Genomic DNA, 24,758 nt, shown 5'->3' with positions numbered 1-24,758 from the left:
CTATTGATACCGCATAGGCGGCGTCGATAGTAAAAAGCTGCTCACACTTGTCAAACACTATGTTTGACGAGTGTGACCAACCTGTCAATCACTTTCCAAGCGATGCTTTAAATCGCTTGGAAAGTGCTTGAGAAAATCGCGGCAAAATCGCGAACAGAATCGCGGGGAAAAAAAACGTGCGATTTCTGGGAAGGAGTCCGGTTTTCAGTGTGCGTTTTAACACGCAACGTGGGCACATAGCCTAAAACTAGTATTTCTATTGTAACTGAGAAGTTTTGTTTAAATTGAAAAATCTATAGCTAAAAGACCTGTAAACTCTTAGTAATCTTTTAATATGAAGATAATGTTGTTTTCAGCTTTATAACACTGAATGATTTAGGCTGGAGTCACACACAACGAATAAAAAAATCGGTCCCACTTTAACGGTCCGAAATCGCACAAAGGTATCTTAACCAGTGATGCGTTTTTGATGCGATTTTTCTTCATTAATGCGATTTTAATCGCATGTAAGGATCCGTTTGACATCCGTCTGGCGAGATTTTCTCGCAGGGTAGCTAAATGGACATATAATGGAGTCCAATGACAGGTTTCCCCACACAAAGAATGAATAGATCTAGACACATATGTATATATATATACAGTGGGGCAAAAAAGTATTTAGTCAGTCAGCAATAGTGCAAGTTCCACCACTTAAAAAGATGAGAGGCGTCTGTAATTTACATCATAGGTAGACCTCAACTATGGGAGACAAACTGAGAAAAAAAAATCCAGAAAATCACATTGTCTGTTTCTTTTTCATTTTATTTGCACATTATGGTGGAAAATAAGTATTTGGTCAGAAACAAAATTTCATCTCAATACTTTGTGATATATCCTTTGTTGGCAATGACAGAGGTCAAACGTTTTCTGTAAGTCTTCACAAGGTTGCCACACACTGTTGTTGGTATGTTGGCCCATTCCTCCATGCAGATCTCCTCTAGAGCAGTGATGTTTTTGGCTTTTCGCTTGGCAACACGGACTTTCAACTCCCTCCAAAGGTTTTCTATAGGGTTGAGATCTGGAGACTGGCTAGGCCACTCCAGGACCTTGAAATGCTTCTTACGAAGCCACTCCTTCGTTGCCCTGGCGGTGTGCTTTGGATCATTGTCATGTTGAAAGACCCAGCCACGTTTCATCTTCAATGCCCTTGCTGATGGAAGGAGGTTTGCACTCAAAATCTCACGATACATGGCCCCATTCATTCTTTCATGTACCCGGATCAGTCGTCCTGGCCCCTTTGCAGAGAAACAGCCCCAAAGCATGATGTTTCCACCACCATGCTTTACAGTAGGTATGGTGTTTGATGGATGCAACTCAGTATTCTTTTTCCTCCAAACACGACAAGTTGTGTTTCTACCAAACAGTTCCAGTCTGGTTTCATCAGACCATAGGACATTCTCCCAAAACTCCTCTGGATCATCCAAATGCTCTCTAGCAAACTTCAGATGGGCCCGGACATGTACAGGCTTAAGCAATGGGACACGTCTGGCACTGCAGGATCTGAGTCCATGGTGGCGTAGTGTGTTACTTATGGTAGGCCTTGTTACATTGGTCCCAGCTCTCTGCAGTTCATTCACTAGGTCCCCCCGTGTGGTTCTTGGATTTTTGCTCACCGTTCTTCCCATAGTTGAGGTCTACCTATGATGTAAATTACAGACGCCTCTCATCTTTTTAAGTGGTGGAACTTGCACTATTGCTGACTGACTAAATACTTTTTTGCCCCACTGTATATATATATATATATATATTTTTTTTTTTATACATGTCATAGAGACACATTTATACATATATTTCAAATTCATACAGTTCATCATAGCAGAATAGCCGCAGAAACATTTGCCGGCTTTTGTATAATTATGCTCCTGCCCGACATGAAATGACACATGGTTTACATATAGTTAACCATTTCATTTCATGTTTTTTTTGTTATGTCTATCACTATTAATTAAATGAGGGTTTGTGTGTAAACTTATGGAGTTGTAGGGGTTATTTTAAGGGGTTAATTCGTTGTATTAAATTGCAGGGACTCCAGCTGATGTCACTGAGGCTGCAGGGAGTCCCCGTAATTTAATACAACGAAGTAACCCCTTAAATTAACCCCTACAACTATATAATTTTACCCACAAACCCTCATCTAATTAATAGTGATAGACATAACAAAAAAACATGAAATGAAATGGTTAACTATATGTAAACCATGTGTCATTTCATGTCGGGCAGGAGAATGATTATGCAAAAGCCGACAAATGTTTCTGCGGCTATTCTGCTATGATGAACTGTATGAATTTGAAATATATGTATAAATGTGTCTCTATGACATATATATATATATACAGTTGTGGCCAAAAGTATTGACACCCCTGCAATTCTGTCAGATAATACTCAGTTTCTTCCAGAAAATGATTGCAATCACAAATTCTTTGGTATTATTATCTTCCTTTAATTTGTCTTAAATGAAAAAACACAAAAGAGAATGAAGCAAAAAGCAAAACATTGATCGTTTCACACAAAACTCCAAAAATGGGCCAGACAAAAGTATTGGCACCCTCAGCCTAATACTTGGTTGCACAACCTTTAGCCAAAATAACTGCGACCAACCGCTTCCGGTAACCATCAATGAGTTTCTTACAATGCTCTGCTGGAATTTTAGACCATTCTTCTTTGGCAAACTGCTCCAGGTCCCTGATATTAGAAGGGTGCCTTCTCCAAACTGCCATTTTTAGATCTCTCCACAGGTGTTCTATGGGATTCAGGTCTGGACTCATTGCTGGCCACCTTAGAAGTCTCCAGTGCTTTCTCTCAAACCATTTTCTAGTGCTTTTTGAAGTGTGTTTTGGGTCATTGTCCTGCTGGAAGACCCATGACCTCTGAGGGAGACCCATCTTTCTCACACTGGGCCCTACATTATGCTGCAAAATTTGTTGGTAGTCTTCAGACTTCATAATGCCATGCACACGTCAAGCAGTCCAGTGCCAGAGGCAGCAAAGCAACCCCAAAACATCAGGGAACCTCCGCCATGTTTGACTGTAGGGACTGTGTTCTTTTCTTTGAATGCCTCTTTTTTTCTCCTGTAAACTCTATGTAGATGCCTTTGCCCAAAAAGCTCTACTTTTGTCTCATCTGACCAGAGAACATTCTTCCAAAATGTTTTAGGCTTTTTCAGGTAAGTTTTGGCAAACTCCAGCCTGGCTTTTTTATGTCTCTGGGTAAGAAGTGGGGTCTTCCTGGGTCTCCTACCATACAGTCCCTTTTCATTCAGACGCCAACGGATAGTACGGGTTGACACTGTTGTACCCTCGGACTGCAGGGCAGCTTGAACTTGTTTGGATGTTAGTTGAGGTTCTTTATCCAACATCCGCACAATCTTGCGTTGAAATCTCTTGTCAATTTTTCTTTTCCGTCCACATCTAGGGAGGTTAGCCACAGTGCCATGGGCTTTAAACTTCTTGATGACACAGTGCACGGTAGACACAGGAACATTCGGGTCTATGGAGATGGACTTGTAGCCTTGAGATTGCTCATGCTTCCTCACAATTTGGTTTCTCAAGTCCTCAGACAGTTCTTTGGTCTTCTTTCTTTTCTCCATGCTCAATGTGGTACACACAAGGACACAGGACAGAGGTTGAGTCAACTTTAATCCATGTCAACTGGCTGCAAGTGTGATTTAGTTATTGCCAACACCTGTTAGGTGCACAGGTAAGTTACAGGTGCTGTTAATTACACAAATTAGAGAAGCATCACCTGATTTTTCGAACAGTGCCAATACTTTTGTCCACCCTCTTTTTTTATGTTTGGTGTGGAATTATCTCCAATTTGGCTTTTAGGACAATTCTTTTTGTGTTTTTTTTCATTTAAGACAAATTTCCATTTTCTGGAAGAAACTGAGTATTATCTGACAAAATTGCAGGGGTGTAAATACTTTTGGCCACAACTATATATATATATATATATATATATATATATATATATATATATGTGTCTAGATATATTCATTCTTTCTTTATTTAACCTGTCACTGTGATTTTACTGTATTGGAAGAATTGCCGGCTTTTGCTAAAGGACACCGGGTGTGATTTTATCGCAAGTCACACATCGGGTCCGTTTTTAGTCCCATTTTTTCTCGCCCCCATAGACTTGGATTGTCGAATCCGATCCGAAAATCGGTGACAATCGCAGCATGCTGCGATTGTTTTGGTCTGAGGATCGGATCCGATCAAAAATCGCATGATGGGAGCAGCACCATAGAATAACATTGGGACGAATGCAATGCGATTTCTTATCGCATTGCATTCGTCCGATTTAATCACTAGTGTGACCACGGCCTTACATTCAGAATTGCAGTAGAGAGCACATGCTGTTCTGCCAAAGAGAAGAACTAAGACGAGGCATAAAAAAGCACAAGATACAAGGTTTTCGTACTAGTAATTAATGCTTTAACTTAGCTGCCCTTTTATATCTGTTATGACCTTGCTTTTCAATTCTATCCTGCATACATTGTAATGAACCCACAGTTTATGCTAATAAAGCAATTAAAAAATGTTGCAGTGGATTAAGTGACTGACTATGCTTAAAATGTTTTGTTATTTTTTCTATGTGCAAACAATTGATATATTTTTCATGTGTTGTAAGGGCAAATGGTCGATCTATTAGCATTATAGTCTTCAGCCTGTTTTTTTATCTTTAATTATGGTTCAGGAGGAATGGTGGGCTGAATCTAAAATTTCTTTCTAAAACGTAAAACGAATTCATGGGAAGATCAGAAGCAATGTTGGACATTACTATGTTACTGAAAAAATAGTAGATGCTTCAAATTTCCAGTCGATGTAATTGGAAAATAGGGTAAAAATAAGAAAAACCACTGCATAAGTGCATGAGCACTTTCGTTCAAACTTATATATATGTGGCCCAGGTGGTCTTTATTTTTTATGTTTCTAAGTTGCTGACATTCTAAAATGGAACCAAGAGGCAAAGGTTCATGTGTGTGTCTGTGTATGTGTATGTATATATATATATATATATATATATATATATATATGTATATAGTTACACATAAACTCACATGGACCTTGGCCTTTTAAGTTCACTGTTGAATGACAAGACAGGAACTTAGAAGCATAGAAGATAAAGAAGACCACCTTGGCTGTATATGAAAAATATTTTTCCAATTGAAAGTTGGGACATAGCTGCTCATGCACTCATGCAATGAGTTTCTGTGTTCTTATTGGAATGTGCACATTGTAGATTTAGACTGACTTTAGGAAAATCACAAAGAAACACACATGGAAACAAGGAGTAAAAATATATGTGAAATAAATCAGAATTTGTGTCAAACTTTAGATTCCTCAAAGTACAATCCGTATACTGTGATGACATCTTTACACCCCCTTGGCAATGTCTCAAGCATCTTCATCAGGTAGCCACCAGGATTTGCTTTCTGACTCTTGAAAGAGATCCCAGAGGTGCTGGGCACTTTGCTGGCTACTTTGCCTTCACTCTGCCATCTAATGCATCGATTTCTAAACCTTGTCACTTGACTTGAGGTTGGGAGATTGTGAAGAGCATGTCATGTGGAGCAGCACTCCATCACTCTCCTTCTTGGTTGCAGCCCTTACATAGTTTGGAGGTGTTTTTCGAGTCGCTGTCCTGTTGCAGCACAAATGATGTTCCCACTAAGTGCAATCCAGATGGGTTGGTATGTTGTTGCAGAATTCTGTTGTAGTCATGCTGTGTAAAGTGCCTTGAATTTGTGATAAATCATCAACAGTGTCACCAGCATAGTACCCAAACAATATCACACCTCCCACTTCATGCCTCATAGTGGGCAAGCACCACACATGAAAAAACAGTCTGATTATTTCTCTGTGTGTTAAGACATGGCTGTCAGTGCCAAAAATCTCAAATTTTGACTCTTCAAACCACAGTACAGATTTCCACTGGTCTGATGTCCAGTCCTTGTGTTACTGGGCTCAGACAAGGGTCTTCTGGTTTGCAGTGCTCTGTAGTGGCTTCTTTGTTTCAGTTAGACCATTAAGCCTGCTTCTTGCAGTCTCCTGTGGAAAGTTGATGTTGAGGTCTGTCTGTTACTTGATGTCTAAGCATCATTTATGAGGGCTGTTATCCAGGGCCGGACTGAGACCAAAAAGCAGCCCTGGCACAAAAAAAATTCACCAGCCCACATACAATGAATGTCTTCACCCAAATCGTAGAACACTGGCAGGTTGTGCCAACTTTTGCTTTAGCTCATACACACACGTATCACACAGCTCACGCAACTAGCTCACACACACACACAGCTCACACGTATCACACACACTGTATCACAGCTCACACACACGTATCACACAGCTCAAACACAGCTCATGCCCACACACAGCTCAGACGTACCACACACACATGTATCACACAACTCACACACTCAAGTAGCTCACACATGCATGTATCACAGCTCACACACACAAGTAGCTCACACACGTATCTCACACGTATCACACAGCACACACACGCACGCATGTATCACACACACAAGTAGCTCACATACACAGCGCACGCTCACACACGCATGCATCACACAGCTCACACAACTCACACACTCAAGTAGCTCACACACACGCATGTATCACACCTCACACACACAAAGTAGCTCACACACGTATCTCACACACATGTATCACACAACACACACACGCATGCATGTATCACACACAAGTAGCTCACACACGCATGCATTACACAGCTCACGCTCACAAACACAGCTCACATGTATCACACACACATGTATCACACAGTTCACACACAGCTCACGATCACACAGCTCACACGTATCATACACACATGTATCACACAACTCACACATGCATGTATCACAGCTCACACACAAGTAGCTCACACTCACAGACAAGTAGCTCACACACGTATCTCACACAGATCTTACACACACATGTATCACACAGCACACACACGCATGTATCACACACCCAAGTAGCTCACACACACTGCGCATGCTCAAACACGCATGTATCACACAGCTAACGTTCACACACACGCATCACACAGCTCACACACACACACAAGTATCTCACACACACGTATCACACAGCTCACACACAAGTAGCTCACATGTATCACACACGTATCTCACACACACACGTATCACACATGCATGTATCACACAGCTCACACACACACACGTATCACACAGCTCACACACAAGTAGCTCACATGTATCACACACGTATCTCACACACACACGTATCACACATGCATGTATCACACAGCTCACACACACAAGTAGCTCACACACGCATGTATCACAGCTCACACTCACACACACAAGTAGCTCACACGTATCTCACACAGCTCACACGTATCTCACACACATGTATCACACACACAGCGCACACTCACACACAGCTCACAATCACACACACACGCATGAATTACACAGCTCACACACAAGTAGCTCACGCTCACACAGCTAACACGTATCTCACACACACGTATCACACACGCATGTATCACACAGCTCACACACACAAGTAGCTCACACACACATTACACAGCTCACACACACGCATGTATCACACAGCTCACACACAGCTCACGCACACACGCATGTATCACTCACAGCTCACACACAGAAGTAGCTCACACACACAAGTAGCTCACTCACACACAGCTCATACACGTATATCACATACACGTATCACACAGCTCACATACACAGCTCACACTCACAAGCAGCTCACACACGTATGTATCACACAGCTCTCACGTACAAGTAGCTCACACATAGATCACACATGTATGTATCATACACGCATGTATCACACCGCTCACACACGTATCACACATACACACAGCCTCACACATGCACACAGCCCAGGGCCGGACTGGGACTAAAATTCAGCCCTGGCATTTGAAGTTACACAGGCCCACTAGTCACATGGTGACTATATAATATCTTTGTACACTTGTAGTTTACAAGAAGTGAGGAGATTAACACGACTATGTAACATGTAGTCATAGCTGTGCTCAGTATTTCAGCTCAGTCCTATTTATTGCTTTTAGGTACAGTACTCCTCCCAAATCTCTGTCCCCTTTTGTATGCATGATTACAGAATTCCTGGCAGAACTGCTCTCTATTGGGCAACCAGACCCCCTGGTCATAGCTGCCCCTATCATACCTCCCAACTTTTGAAGAAGGGAAAGACGGACAAAGACTGCGGCGCGCGCAGCGCGGCGCTGCAAATTTTCGGCCACGCCCAGCCACACCCATTTCACAACTAGTCACACCCATGTCCATACCTAATCGCACCCATTTAGCACTGCTGATCACACTGACTGGCACTAAGGAAGAAAGAAAACAGAGACAGAGAGAGAAAAAAGAAAACAGAGAGAGCGAGAAAGAAAGGGGAAAGAATGAAAGAACAGAGAGAGAAAGAAAGAAAGATTAGAGAGAGAAAGAAAGAACAGAGAGAGAAAGAAAAAGAGAGAGAGAGAAAGAAATAAAGAAAGATTCTATAAAGATACTATAGCAGCCCGGCTCCCATTGTAGTGCCCACCTGAGCCTCCCGGTGCAGGACCTATCATGATCCGCTCACATGGCCGACATCCCCGATTCCAAGGCGATCCTGCTGTCTGCGCTGTCGGAGGAGGACACGGTGATGGATCTGAGGCATTCCTGGTTCCGTCACAATCTCCTCAAGAAATTATCTAATTTCCGGTCAGCTTCCAGCACATCACTTCAGGTGGAACGTCATGTGTGTGTTTTAAAATGCTCCTCGGGGCTCCGCCGTGTACTCCTGTGTCCGTGGGAAAAGCCCGCTTTGTATGCTTTGTACACACTTGGCTCCTCTCCGTACATCCCGTACACATATGGCTCCACTCCATACACACACGGCTCCACTCCGTCCACCTCGTACACGTGTGGCTCCGCTCCGTACACCTCGTACACGCGCGGCTCCTCTCCGTACACCTCGTACACGCGGCTCCGCTCCGTACACCTCGTACACGCGCGGCTCCTCTCCGTACACCTCGTACACGCGGCTCCGCTCCGTACACCTCGTACACGCGCAGCTCCTCTCCGTACACCTTGTACACACTGCTCCGCTCCGTACACCTCGTACACACGGCTCCGCTCCGTACACCTCGTACACACGCGGCTCCTCTCCGTACACCTCGTACACACGCGGCTCCGCTCCGTACACCTCGTACACACGCGGCTCCGCTCCATACACCTCGTACACACACGGCTCCGCTCCGTACACCTCGTACACACACGGCTCCGCTCCGTACACCTCGTACACACACAGCTACGCTCCGTACACCTCGTACACACGGCTCCGCTCTGTACACCTCGTACACGCGGCTCCTCTCCGTACACCTCGTACACCTCGTACACGCGGCTCCGCTCCGTACACCTCGTACACGCGGCTCCGCTCCGTACACCTCGTACACGCGGCTCCTCTCCGTACACCTCGTGCACACACGGCTCCTCTCCGTACACCTCGTACACACGGCTCCGCTCCGTACACCTCGTACACACTGCTCCGCTCCGTACACCTCACACACACATGGCTCTGCTCCGTACATCTCGTACACACGGCTCCGCTCCGTACACCTCGTACACATGCGGCTCCGCTCCGTCCACCTCGTACACACAGGGCTCCTCTCCGTACACCTCTTACACACACGGCTCCGCTCCGTACACCTCGTACACACGGCTCCGCTCCGTACACCTCGTACACACACAGCTCTGCTACATCCACACTGTAAATCCTGACCCCACACATACTTACCTCAACCCAGCACCATGACAACAGCAAAGCAGAGTCTTGCAGACGGTAGAGGAAAGGCTGAGCGCACAGGACCTGTGATGAGGTCACAGGAGGGGCGGAGTCAGGGGTGACATGATCGGGGGTCTGGACAAAGGCTCCTGATCATGTGACCCCCCTGACTCCTCCCCTCCTGTGACCTCATCACAGGTCCTGCGAACAGAGCGAGCAGGCAAGCGAGTGCGACGCTGTGAGTGGCTGCGGGGGGGAGGGGGTCTCATGCTAAGGCGAGGATGGGGTGCGAGGGGGGGCGTGGCGGCTTATCTCCCTGCAGTGCGGGAGGAACTTGAAACTATCACCCCCATGCCCGCAGAGGGCCGGCGGCAGGAGCAACAGTGGCCGCAGCAGCTGGCAAGCGGCCCACGTGACAGCGGCCCAGCGGGAAAATGCCCGGTTGGTTATATTGCCAATCCGGGCCTGCTGTTATCTGATGTGCTGTCAGTTAGGCTATGTGCCCATGTTGCAGAAATGCTGCAGAATTGTCTGCAGCATTTCCGCAACTCCCCGCCACGGGTAAAACGCATGCATGCGGAATTCGCATGCATTTTCCTGCAAAACACAAGCGTTATGCAAGCGTTTTTAGCTTGCGGAATTCAAGCGCTTTTCCAAGCGATTTGAAGCATCAATGTTATTTGGTGGACCATGTGTCCATGCGAAAGTCAGAGACATGTCTGTTGCATAACTGGTGAAAAGTGCCAATGCAAGTCAGTTAAAATCTCTGATAACACATCGATGGCATCATTGTGCAGTCCGTATGTGATTCGTAGTTAACACTGCAATGTACAGGAGAAGCTTTGTGATATATTTATTTATCCATATGTGAAAATCATTGATGAAACTCTGATGGTAAAAACTGACACTGACCAAACACTAATGAAACTCAGATGTAAAACAGATGACAACTCTTCCATTTTTTTTTTTAAATGACCCCCTTTCCTATCATGTATTTTGTGCAGTATGCGGGGGAGTTGTGATCTTATAAAGAGATTGCAAGAATGCCATTGAAGGTGAATAAAAGGTGCTGGATATAGTTTATATATGTAGGATCTGGTGACAGGCTTCTTTTAAAAGAAAGGTGTCATCATAAAATGTTTAAATGATTGTCTAAACCAATCATTGTTTCCTCCCAGTAAAGTGATAACACCTACAGTTGTGGCCAAAAGTATTGACACCCCTGCAATTCTGTCAGATAATACTCAGTTTCTTCCTGAAAATGATTGCAATCACAAATTCTTTGGTATTATTATCTTCATTTAATTTGTCTTAAATGAAAAAACACAAAAGAGAATGAAGCAAAAAGCAAAACATTGATCGTTTCACACAAAACTCCAAAAATGGGCCAGACAAAAGTATTGGCACCCTCAGCCTAATACTTGGTTGCACAACCTTTAGCCAAAATAACTGCGACCAACCGCTTCTGGTAACCATCAATGAGTTTCTTACAATGCTCTGCTGGAATTTTAGACCATTATTCTTTGGCAAACTGTTCCAGGTCCCTGATATTAGAAGGGTGCCTTCTCCAAACTGCCATTTTTAGATCTCTCCACAGGTGTTCTATGGGATTCAGGTCTGGACTCGTTGCTGGCCACCTTAGAAGTCTCCAGTGCTTTCTCTCAAACCATTTTCTAGTGCTTTTTGAAGTGTGTTTTGGGTCATTGTCCTGCTGGAAGACCCATGACCTCTGAGGGAGACCCATCTTTCTCACACTGGGCCCTACATTATGCTGCAAAATTTGTTGGTAGTTTTCATAATACCATGTACACGGTCAAGCAGTCCAGTGCCAGAGGCAGCAAAGCAACATCAGGGAACCTCCGCCATGTTTGACTGTAGGGACCGTGTTCTTTTCTTTGAATGCCACTTTTTTCTCCTGTAAACTCTATGTTGATGCCTTTGCCCAAAAAGCTCTACTTTTGTCTCATCTGACCAGAGAACATTCTTCCAAAACGTTTTAGGCTTTTTCAGGTAAGTTTTGGCAAACTCCAGCCTGCCTTTTTTATGTCTCGGGGTAAGAAGTGGGGTCTTCCTGGGTCTCCTAACATACAGTCCCTTTTCATTCAGAGGCCGACGGATAGTATGGGTTGACACTGTTGTACCCTCTGACTGCAGGGCAGCTTGAACTTGTTTGGATGTTAGTCGAGGTTCTTTATCCAACATCCGCACAATCTTGCATTGAAATCTCTTGTCAATTTTTCTTTTCCGTCCACATCTAGGGAGGCTAGCCACAGTGCCATTGGCTTTAAACTTCTTGATGACACTGCGCACGGTAGACACAGGAACATTCAGGTCTTTGGAGATGGACTTGTAGCCTTGAGATTGCTCATGCTTCCTCACAATTTGGTTTCTCAAGTCCTCAGACAGTTCTTTGGTCTTCTTTCTTTTCTCCATGCTCAATGTGGTACACACAAGGACACAGGACAGAGGTTGAGTCAACTTTAATCCATGTCAACTGGCTGCAAGTGTGATTTAGTTATTGCCAACACCTGTTAGGTGCCACAAGTAAGTTACAGGTGCTGTTAATTACAAAAATTAGAGAAGCATCACCTGATTTTTCGAACAGTGCCAATACTTTTGTCCACCCTCTTTTTTATGTTTGGTGTGGAATTATATCCAATTTGGCTTTAGGACAATTCTTTTTGTGTTTTTTCATTTAAGACAAATTAAATGAAGATAATAATACCAAAGAATTTGTGTTTGCAATCATTTTCAGGAAGAAACTGAGTATTATCTGACAGAATTGCAGGGGTGTCAATACTTTTGGCCACAACTGAATACTCACCTCTGGTGTTAGTGTCATCCAGGCGGTATCGGCACTGGCTCTCCCCAGGATCATGTAACATTGTTATGTCATGTAATCCTTGCCACCAATCGGCTCTTGCTTCATTCTCCTCTCCTACGAACGTAATTGACTGGAAAATACCCCCTAAAACGCAGAATAAAAATGCTAAAAAAAAGGCTAATGAAAAAAATGCTGTAAAAAGACCCAGAAAATAAACAAAAAAACTGAAAAAAATATGCTTCAGGTTTACAAAAATCCAGGGAAAAGAAGTGATACCTGAAATGTTCACTGCTTGAAAAACGGATGTTTCTGACTGACGGTAAAAGACAGTGTGAACATACATTTACTCTTTAAAAGTTACTAAAGGGTCTGCCATCACAATTTCGAGATAAGGGGAAAGCACTGAACACTGGAATATTAACGTCAATTGTTAATTCTTCACTTTTGGACATTTCTCTTTACTTTCTTGCAGTAATTTAAAAGCTTATTTTATATGAGATATTAGTTATCAATCAAAGGGCACAATCCACACACATTTATTAAAAAATCTACTTAGTTCAGAAAGAGCTACTTCTGGTGTTGGATTTTTAATAGTAGTAACCCTTTTGTGCCATGTTCTTCTGCAAGGAAGTTGGCTGCTTACACAGCAACCGAATGATAAGGAACATATTACTTTCATGTGCCTTGAATCACAACTGATGATATGATGTATCAATCTGTCAAGCAAAGGAAGGATCTTGGACAGGCAATTTTCTCTTTTTCCCTTTACATAAATGTAGTTTTCCATATCCTATGCAGATAAGATCAGTTTGACTATAAGTATAAACAAAAGAAGAACTGTGTCTGACCATACATGACAGTAAATAGAATCTGTCTGTAGGATCGTCCTTCCTAAGACGTCTATATGTTCATGTAGTAGGCCATAGAAAACTGAATAAAATGATACCTTGTTGTCTGCGATCCAATGCCTTATTACAGAGAAATCAATGTTTTTTCTTATATGTAAATGAGCTGTTCCAGGCTGCGGGCCGTACACTGATCTTCCTGAGAATCTGCCCCCAGAGCTTGTTGTTAATAAAAGGGGCATTACCAGTGTGATGTGTAATGGTTCCCAGTGTTACCTCAGTGATGTATAATGGCCGCTCTTTGCACTCTTGATCTCATTGCAGAGCTGTGTGTGATTATACCTGACACATCTGCAGGTTCCTCTGAGCAGACCATGCTGCAATATTGTTACAATACAGCAGAGCTCAGACAGCTGCAGAAAATGTGTTTCTAAGATGACAATTTTCAGTTTTATTCTTCTGTGTTAGTTGTCTCACACTGGTAACGCTCATAGCCTGGAACAGCTCATTTATATATAGGAAAAAAGTGGATTTCTTTGGAATAAAACATCAGATCGCAGATATCAAGGTATCATTTTATTCAGCTTCCTAGACGGCTTAGGAGGGTTGATCCTATTGACAAATTCCCTTTAATAGCAGTAGTGGAGATATATAATATATAGCCATTCTCAATTGTTGGCATCAGAGGAAGCTCTGATACTGGCAGTTAACCTCTTTAATATGGCAGCATTTTACTTGTGATTGCCAGTCTTAAGGCCCCGTCTCACATAGCAAAATCGCTAGCGAGATCGCTGAAGCATCACCGATTTTGTGACGCAACAGTGACCTCGCCAGCGATCTCGTTACATATGACACTTAGCAGTGACCAGGTCCCCACTGCGATGTCGATGATCGTGCTCGAATGTCCTGGGCCATTTTTTTGATCACTAGTGTCCCACTGGCCAGCGCGCATCGCTGTGTTTGACACCGACGAGCGACCTCGTTAGCGAAAATAATGGACGCAGGCTGGAGTCGTCAGAACCGCTGCTGTGTGACCAGGTCCCAACGAACGCCGAGGTCATTATACGGATCGCTGGATCATTGCTGCGTCGTTGGGTAAATCTGACTGTTTGAAAGCTTACTAGCAACCATTTAGCGACTCACCAGCGATCCTTACTAGGTCTAGGGATCGCTGGTGCGCCGCTAAGTGTAACGGCACCCTTAGGCTACGGCCCCACTATCAGAATTTGCTCACATGGCTGCCACTAGAAATTTCAAGGCCCCATACTGGCAAAATTTTCATGCCCCCTTGAGACCCCAACCAGGTTCCACCCCAGCTCCGCCTCTTCCCCTCAAAACTTCCACAGTTCCCTCTCTTTGAAAAACTCCACTTCTGCACCACATCTTCACCAATCACACATTAACAGTTCCCTTCGAACAACACATCACATACATATCCATCAGTACTGATCTGCTCTGTTGAGAGCAGAGTAAAGTACTGCAGTGCGCAGGCGCCAGACCTCTCTGACCATTCCCGGGACCTGCGCACTGCAGTACTCTGCTCTGCACTCAATAGGGCAGATATAGTACGCCTGCGCAGGAGCCGCGGCAGAAGTAAGGAGGAGGGCGTCATCGCTAAAAGATGGGAGGCGCCAGACCAGACCTCGACACCCATTGGACCGGACCGGACGCCAGGGTGAGTATAATCTAACTCGTTTTTCTTATCTTTCAGGTTACATCGGGGGGCTTATCTACAGCATTACAGAATGCTGTAGATAAGCCCCTGATGGCGGTGCGCGCAGCTGATAGGGCTAAAATGGGGTGACAGATTCCTTTTAAATTAGTGGCACCACTCCAGCACTGAAATAAAAAATACACCGGAGCGGTGCTCTAAAATAGATGTTAGACGTTAGAGCCATCCCAGTAGGGCAATTTCTTAGATTGAGAAGGGTATGCTCATCGGATCCTAGGTTTGAAGCTCAAGCCACGAATCTTAAAGACAGATTCAGGGTGCAAGGATATAGTAATAGAAGTGTAAAGCATGGATATGTGAGGGCAAAGAAGAGTCAGCGCATGTCCCTTTTACACTCTAAGAATAGGACAAACAAAAAAGATGATGATCAAGTTAGATTTATCTCGAAATATAACGGAGAATGGTCAGCTATGAGGGAATGCCTACAGCGGCACTGGAACATTTTAAAAACTGATCCATCCTTAGCAACTCTCTTGCCCGAAAGATCTCTTATGACGGCCAGAAGAGGCGATAATCTGTCTGATGATCTTGTACATAGTCACTATGTTCCATGGGCAAAAAACCCTTTAATTCGAAAGGTCCACCACAAGGTTGTTTTCCATGTGGAAGTTGTGTGGCCTGCAAAAACATTATGCGGACCAAGACCTTCACTTCAGCCGATGGACTTCAACAATTTTCAATCAGACAATATATCACCTGTACTACAACACAGGTGATATATTATGCTACTTGTGGTTGTCCTAAGATTTACATAGGGTTAACTTCACATCAGCTCAGAACCCGTACGAGGGAACATGTACGTGACATCATGGCAGCAGCTGCTGTCACAGACCTCTTGACTCTAAAGACCATACCTAAACATTATAAAGAATTCCATCAATATAAGCCCAAATCTTTCATGGTTCGGGGCATCCAGCATGCTCACAGTGGAATACGAGGCAGAGATATACAATGCCTATTAGCACAAAAAGAGTGCAGGTGGATTACCACCTTAGGGACAATGTCCCCACAGGGCTTAAATGAATCACAGGGGTTCGCCTCTTTACTGTGATTTGCTTGGATTAACCCCTCTTTTTCGCTGCAAACCTAGCAGGACTTAAATCCTCTTACCCATTGATTTCTCTTCTCCTTATTTTCACCACTATTTTAAACGGCTTTTAACATTTGTTGGTTTTTATTTGTTATTTATTGTTTGTATTGTGATTTTTCTAGTGACCAACAGTATTAGCTCCGCTCAGGAGATCCCATTGATGTTTCCCCAGTATGATCATGTACAGTTCCATTTGGTCTATTTCCATCAAGATTTGTGGACGGGACGTCAGGACCTGTTGATTGGGAAATGTTCCTATCCGAATTACAACTGTACCATGAAGTAAAGGTCCAGATTGACTGTTTCAAGGACTAACCCAAATCAAGTGATGGACTGACACATTGCCATACTTTTGTATGGTACTACTTTGTAGCTTCTTTGGTATTCATTTATGGCTATTATATAAATATTGTGACTATATTAATATACTTATTCAGGATGGCCCATTAGAACATTTTTTGTGATGTTTTTTCACTTCACTATTCCCTATTAGAATTAATTTATGTCCATTATATAAAGGTACTATTATTATGTTAATATTCTTCTTAAGGAGGGCTCCTGAGTATATCTACATGATATGTGTCTAAATTGAGGTATTTCTATCTTTTAAAATTGTACTGTATACCCTGGCTTCTTTGTTTATTATGTTTGATGACACTGCACATGTGTGCTTCCCCTTGCCGGCTATTCCCTTTGCGTCCTCCTTACTCTTCCGGTTTTGCTGGGTCGCTTGGTGACGGCTTGGCGCCAGCCGCCCCACGTGACCTAGCTTCCCGGGCGGTAGTGACGTGCGGATTTATCACTGGCAGGGGAACAACATCCGTTCTATAGTGCTGCCCTATGTCACTCCCTTCTTTGGGCGTAAGTGATGTCTCGGCTCAGCTCTGGCAGGGGAGATACTTTCTGTTTCCTGCTCCACTGCTTGATGGGCGGTGGTGACGTATAGGTCTATCATTGGCAGGGACGACACATCCGCTCGATAGTATTGCACAATGTGACTATTTGTTTTGGGCGGAAATGACGCCCTTACATGGGACACACTGGCGCTTAGCCGCGCCATTTGGAAACGGCGACTCTATTGGCCAACTAATAAATCGGGTATTTAAATGGGAACATGGGATTGTTAAAGCCACGCTCCCTGAAGAAGGATACTTATACCGAAACATACGACGGGGTCCGCGTTTCCTGCCTCCACGATCTGCAGCATGACGGGAAATTACCTGCGTATGGTGTGCAGTCAATAGTTTAATTGCTGAGCCTGTCTTGCTATGTACCCTTTTATTTACATGTACCTCTGCACAAAAAACTTCCCTGCCCCCAAAATCCAGCATTCCCTCAGCTTCTATTAAAATCTTTGTTTTTTTTACTATCTATTTGAAGCACCGAAACTTTATGGTAACACTTCAGGAGGTTGCACTATGTCTTTTTTTTTATTGCTGGGACTACATTTGTGCAGAGAAAACTGGCATGACTAGCAGCAGCCTTTTTTGCCCGACATGCCCTCATCGTGGTAGCAGAATACCCATGCTATGATCTAGAGTATTTAAGTCACTAAATGTTATGTGTTTACATTCCTTTCACTTTTTCTGCTCACTGATTTACGATGTGATGTTTTTTGCATGTGTAGGGGTGGCGAGGGAAGGCAAATTAGGAGGTGATGCTGGTGATGATGCTGATAGGTGGGGAAGGTGTGCTGATCCAACAGAACTGGGGGGTGACCCACTTCTTAGCGCAAACAGACTGGAGACTGAGACAGTACTGTGGTTCAACAGGTCTGCTTTGCCGATGTCCACACTTTAATACAGGACTGTTCACTTTTCCTCCTCACACAGACCCGGGTACCTTAGATGCCTCTGTGTCACTGTAGTGGTGTCCTCTGCGGTTCTCCACACTGTGGCTACCCTAGGCACTTCCACCACAGCGCTTCCCCGTTCAAGGTACACCGGTACCTATTACGTTCAAACTGTCTGCGTCTGATGCTTCTGTGTTCCTTGGTCACCCCCCGTGTCCGTCTCTACTGTCTGGTGCTCTCTGAGGGCTCTCTACTGCACAGCAAACCCTCCTTTCTAGTGAGCTCCCCTGGCTGACTGGACTTTCTGGAAGCTTCTCCCAGCCTAGGTAGCTCCGCCCACTGGTGCACCTGACAGTCACCTTTGACCAATGAGTGTGAACTTGACCTGAGGCAGTTATGTAACCACTCTCTTCTGTGCTCCCCAGTGCCCCCCAATGGTCACACTCAGTATGGCACCCTTTTTCCCTCTTCTCAGTGCCTCTATTTCTACACTGAATTATTCCCTCTGCCTTTTACTAAAAGCAGATTCCTCTGTCAGGTCAACCTCCCCACACATGTACTCATATTTTATGTCATATTCAATGATAAATAAAAATTTTTTTTGTATTTTTGTAAACTAGCTCAGACTCCATTTCTCTGTTTTTTATGCATATGCTAATGAGTCGCTGCTTCAATGCAAATTGTAAAAAAGGTGGTATTCACGCCACCATACATTGACTAATTATGATTTGGAGAATTGTTGTATTATCTCTAAAATAGATGTGTAGTATGCCCTAACAGGCACTTGTAAAAATTTCTGTCAGTGGGCGTGGTATGCTGGCATGCAAAGGTGTCCCATCTGTAAGGTGGCTGACACATAGTGGTTGGGAGATAAAACTTGAAGTATTGCTTTAGTACATATGAAAATGCTTCTGCACACTAAGGGTACCGTTACACATAACGACGTTCCAGCGATCCCAACAACGATACGACCTGGTAAGGATCGCTGGTGCGTCGCTACATGGTCACTAGTAAGCTGTCAAACAGGCAGATCTACTCAACGACGCAGCAATGATACGGTGATCCGTATAACGACCTTGGCGGTCGTTGGGACCTTGTCACACAGCAGCTATTCTGACGACTCACGCCTGCGTCCATGAGTTCTGCGTCGCCAACGAGGTCGCTCGTCGGCATCAAACACAGCGATGCATGCTTGCCAGTGGGACACCAACGATCAAAAAAGACCTGGGACATTCGAGCACGATCAGCGATATCCAGCGGGGGGCCGGTCGCCGCTACATGTCACACGTAGCGAGATCGCTGGCGAGGTCGCTGTTGCGTCACAAAATCTGTGACGTTTCAGCGATCTTGCTAACGATTTCGTTATGTGAGACGGGGCTTTAAGTGCTGAGAGAGGTTTAACAGTCATGACAATTTGATTGTGAGCAGCTGATGAGTTGGAAGAGATTACTAATCACCATATCTCCACCCTTGGGTGTGGTTCACTTTGGTAATTTGAGAGCTGATTCTCTCGCATAGGGCTGTATGTGGTTGCATATCTGATGGATTGAATGCCTTTGCTAAAAGGACTAGGTAGCTGGACTCTAAAGACCCCGTTACGCATAATGATGTCCGACATGGATGGGATCTCTGGGACATGTTAGGCTGATCGCTGGTGAGCTGTCACATAGACAGCCCCTCCAGCGATCACGACCAGTGAGCAAGCTGGTATCCAACGTAAACATCTGATTTCTAAGAGCCACGCAGCTCTTAGAAACCCGCTGTTTACCTTGGAAACCAGCGTCACGCTGGTATCCAATTTAAACAGCGGGTTTCTAAGAGCCGCGCTACTCTTAGAAACCCGCTGTTTACGTTGGATACCAGTGTGACGCTGGTTTCCAAGGTGCACATCGGGTTTCTAAGAACTGCGCGGCTCTTAGAAACCCGATGTTTACGTTGGATACCAGCGTGCAGCGTTGCTGATCACTGACTCCCGCTGCCACACACAGCGATGGCCAGCGGGAGACCAGCAATTAAAAAACAGCCCAGGACGAGCCAGAACGATCAGCGATACCCAGCGGGGGGGGGGGGGGCGGTCGCTGCTGGATGTCACACACAGCGATATCGCTGGAGAGATTGCTGATGTGTCACAAAATCAGCGATCTCGCCAGCGATATCACTGTGTGTAACAGGGCTTTAAGGGTACCATCACACTTGGCGACGCACCAGCGATCTCGACAATGATGCGACCTGGTAGGGATCGCTGGTGCGTCGCTGCGAGGTCGCTGGTGAGATTTCAAACAGTCAGGCCTCAACAGCGACGCAGCAACGATACGGAATGATACGACGGTCGTTGGGACCCTGTCTCTCAGACCTGTAGTATTGAGGTCGTTCTTCGTTGTCCATGTCAAACACAGCGATACATGCTTGCCAGCGGGACACCAGGGATCAAAAAATGGCCCAGGACATTCGAGCACGATCAGCGACATCGCGGCAGGGGCCCGATCGCCGCTATGTGTCACACGTAGCGAGATCGCAGGCAAGATTGCTGATCTCACTAGCGATCTCGCTGGCTAACCAGCACTGTTGTATGGACTTGTTATTGTTTGTTGTACCTTGTGCAGGACAAAGGCTGTATTTATGTTTTCTAGTGATGTGGTTTATAAGGACTGCAATAAACCAGCCGGACTTTTTAAATAGAGATAGTTCCTGTGTCTACCTCTTTAAGAAGCCGAGTGAGTCAACCTACCACACATCATGTTAATAATAATAATAATAATAATAATATATATATATATATATATATATATATATATGACAAAAAAAGTTTTATAAAAATAAAGGAAAATATAGATAAATTAAATTTTAATAATATTTATTAATACAAATAAGATAATATCCCCCCAATATTTGGTATCCCCGTGACCATACCAACCTTTATTTTACATATACATTTCATTTAGGTCGCTTAAAAAAAAGAGAAAGAAATCACAGAGAAATTCTATTTTCTTTTGTTTGTGCTATCTAGACTACACTAAGAAAAATAAAAAGCTCTTGAATACATACCTCAAAGTAAATCCTGCCCAGAAATAAAGGTATCGTTCAGATGCTTTAACGCAAAAATAAAAAAGTTGACCCACTCCTCTAGATTTAGAATCACTTTAATCAACATGGATTTGTTGCACTGTATAGGTGTACACGACAGAGTTGTTCTTTTTTAAACATTGAGAACATGATACTAGAAAGAAGCATCTAAAAATAAAACAATCAATAGTAAAAATCTAAATCTTGACTGAAAAAACTTCTGGCATCACTTTAACTCATTCCAAACCCAGCAGTACTCATCTAAACACAGAATGCCTAGTGGGCACCATATGGTTCAATATCATTTACTGTATGCTTTTTCCAGTATTTATCTCCAGAAGGTAGATCTTCTGTAGAAGAGGTCCACCTGTGGTGTCATTATTTTTCCTGCACTAGGACATCTATTCACTTATAGTTATAATGAACTCTCAGATTATTTTCTTTGGATACAGGAAGTTTCTTTCACGCCAAGCTGAAAGAGATTCCCTGCTGCCTCTTGAACAATGCAGACAATTTGGATGATAGTTTAGGTGATATAGTTTCTAAAAAGGTTTAATGACAAAATATATTTTAAAGATATAAGAGGCAGGGCCTGAAAAATCCATAAGCATTCAATAATTAATTTAATTTAAAATACTAAAATAACAAAAGAATCATTGCTCACATTGCAGTACAACTCTAGTCATTCATGAACTTTACACTACCTGCTAAATCTGTATAGTGCTATAGAGTAAGCATTTACTTTCCTATTTAGTCTTTAAAAACTTTGCTGTCCAAACCAGCATGAATAAGAGCCTGACTGCACAGTTTCGCCGAGGTATATTCTCCACCATTTCAGAGGACTTCTAGTTTGAAAGTCCTGCCTAGGACCATAGACAGAGATGTGATTAGTGTAGCCAACTACTTCCCACGCTGCTCCAAGTGATTGACAGGTCTCTTCTTATGATCACACTTGGAAGAGACCCAGAGCTAAATCTAGGTTTTCCTGCACCTGGGGTTAAAATTCAATTTGGTAACCCTCCTATACACAGCTTAAACATCTTGATAATTCGTCATGTGACCGCTCATATGCAATTTGAATACTTACAGTCACATGCCAAGTTGCTGCTCTTCTTAATTCTCTCAGTGTTCAGTGAAAAACTGAAAAAAAAATCCAATGTTTTGTTGAGAGAAGTAGGAATAGAATCTAGTTGAATAAAAATCGCATATGAATGGTCGTGTGATGACCCTGAGAATGGAGTATATTACACACAATGACGATTTGGCATTCTACAGTGCTTGATTTCATAATTAATATTCCTAACATGAATTCAAGTGTAGTAATCCTTAAAATCCTTGACTTGTCAGACAACACAATACTTTATTAACATAGCCAAGTATCACGTTATATAACAAATGATGGTTTTCTACATGTTTTCAAAATCAGAAGCAATAACAGTACATGAGTACAGCACCAGAACCACCATCAGTTCAGAAATACGGCATCATAATCATCATCAGTACATTATTACAGAACCAGAACAACCATCAGTACATGGACACATCGCCAGAAACACCATTTGTACATAAAGACAGAACCAAAAGCACCATCAATACATAAATACACCACCAACAGTACATTAATACATCACCAGAAGCACAATCAGTACATGAATGCAGCACAAGACCCACCATCAGTACATGAATACAGCACCAGAACCATCATCAGTACATAAATATAGCACAGTCACCCATTAATTAGCATATCACCCCCACCATAGTTATAAAGTAAATTTCTGACATATGAAATAATCAATATGACAATAAAATCGGCTTGTTAGAAAGGGTATAATGGCAGAAATAAATACATAGTGGTGGTTTGGGGTGCTTGGGAAGTCTTCAGGTTCCTTTTAAAAACAATAGAAGCAGATGCAAAAAGAAAAGTAAAGTATCTATTTTTAATTGGATCCGTTTTTCTTTTGGAGAATCAACTAAAAAACAAAAACGTTGGTTTTCACTTTTCATTTTTTATGTTTTGTTTGTGATTGGATCCTGCCTTTTTAAGTTACTAGATCAGTTAATGGATAACAGCTGGACATAGGAACAGAGTCCTACATATTTCCAGGAGTAATAACTAAGGAACTGCATAAAATTGATGCTCCAGAATATTTACAGTAAACATTAATATATTGTTTATAGGGAAACACAGGCGTAATGACTGCGGTTGCAACCGGACCCGAGTGGGTGGGGTCTGCCGACGTCAGCACAAGCTTCAACTGGATGTGTGTCCTCGGACGCACATTCAGCTGAAGTACACTGCTCAAAAAAATAAAGGGAACACTAAAATACCACATCCTAGATATCTCTGAATGAAATATTCCAGTTGCAAATTTTTATTCATTGCATAGTGGAATGTGTTCAGAACAATAAAACACAACAATTATCAATGTAAATCAAAATGAATATCCCATGGAGGTCTGGATTTGGAATGATACTCAAAATCAAAGTGGAAAATCAAATTAAAGGCTGATACAACTTCAGTGGAAATGCCTCATGACAAGGAAAAGATGCTGAGAAGTGTGTGGCCTCCCCGTGTCTGTATGACCTCTCTACTGTACAACGCCTGGGCATGCTCCTGATGAGGCGGCAGATGGTCTCTTGAGGGATCTCCTCCCAGACCTGGACTAAAGCATCCGCCAACTCCTGGACAGTCTGTGGGGCAACATGACGTTGGTGGATGGAGCGAGAAATGATGTCCCAGATGTGCTCAATTGGATTCAGGCCTGGGGAACAGGCAGGCCAGTCCATAGCTTCAGTGCCTTCATCTTGCAGGAACTGCTGACACACTCCAGCCACATGAGGTCTGGCATTGTCCTGCATTAGGAGAAACCCAGAGCCAACCGCACCAGCATATGGTCTCACAAGGGGTCTGAGGATCTCATCTCGGTACCTAATGGCAGTCAGGCTACCTCTGGTGAGCAGATGGAGGGCTGTGTGGCCCTCCAAAGAAATGCCACCCCACACCATTACTGACCCATTGCCAAACCTTTCATGCTGAAGGATGTTGCAGGCAGCAGATCGCTCTCCACGGCATCTCCAGACTCTGTCACGTCTGTCACATGTGCTCAGTGTGAACCTCCTTTCATCTGTGAAGAGCACAAGGCGCCAGTGGCGAATTTGCCAATCCTGGTGTTCTGTGTCAAATGCCAAGCGTCCTGCACAGTGTTGGGCTGTGAGTACAACCCCATCTGTTGATGTCGAGCCCTCAGACCATCCTCATGGAGTCGGTTTCTAACCATTTGTGCAGACACATGCACATTTGTGGCCTGCCGAAGGTCATTTTGCAGGGCTATGGCAGTGCTCCTGCTGTTCCTCCTTGCACAAAGGCGGAGGTAGCAGTCCTGCTGCTGGGTTGTTGCCCTCCTTTGGCCCCTCCACGTCTCCTGGTGCAGTGGCCAGTCTCCTGGTAGCGCGTCCAGCCTCTGGACACTACACTGACAGACACAGCAAACCTTCTTGCCTCAGCTCGCATTGATGTGCCATCCTGGATGAGCTGCACTACCTGAGCCACTTGTGTGGGTTTTAGAGTCCATCTCATGCTACCACGAG

General features: G+C 43.8%; 1 protein-coding gene across 2 annotated transcripts in view; it reads left to right on the top strand.

Moving 5' to 3' along the window:
• CLDN11 (claudin 11) overlaps positions 1-24,758 on the top strand; it is a 92,376-nt gene that overhangs the window by 40,077 nt on the left and 27,541 nt on the right. The window contains exon 3 of one of the 2 annotated variants that reach the window (XM_073578878.1): positions 16,438-18,686. The exons of the other annotated variant lie outside the window; for it this stretch is intronic. Within the exon in view, the coding sequence (XP_073434979.1) occupies positions 16,438-16,601 (164 nt within the window). The 3' untranslated portion in view covers positions 16,602-18,686. Of the gene's footprint in view, positions 1-16,437; positions 18,687-24,758 lie in introns of those variants that run through there. 2 annotated transcript variants of the gene reach the window in all.

Source organism: Dendrobates tinctorius, unplaced genomic scaffold (genome assembly GCF_039654945.1).
Source record: "Dendrobates tinctorius isolate UK_male_01 unplaced genomic scaffold, ASM3965494v1 ptg000060l, whole genome shotgun sequence".
In the NCBI taxonomy this organism is placed as follows: Eukaryota; Metazoa; Chordata; class Amphibia; order Anura; family Dendrobatidae; genus Dendrobates; species Dendrobates tinctorius.
The sequence above is the reverse complement of the archived record's forward strand: the minus strand, read 5'-3'. Positions and strand labels throughout refer to the sequence as shown.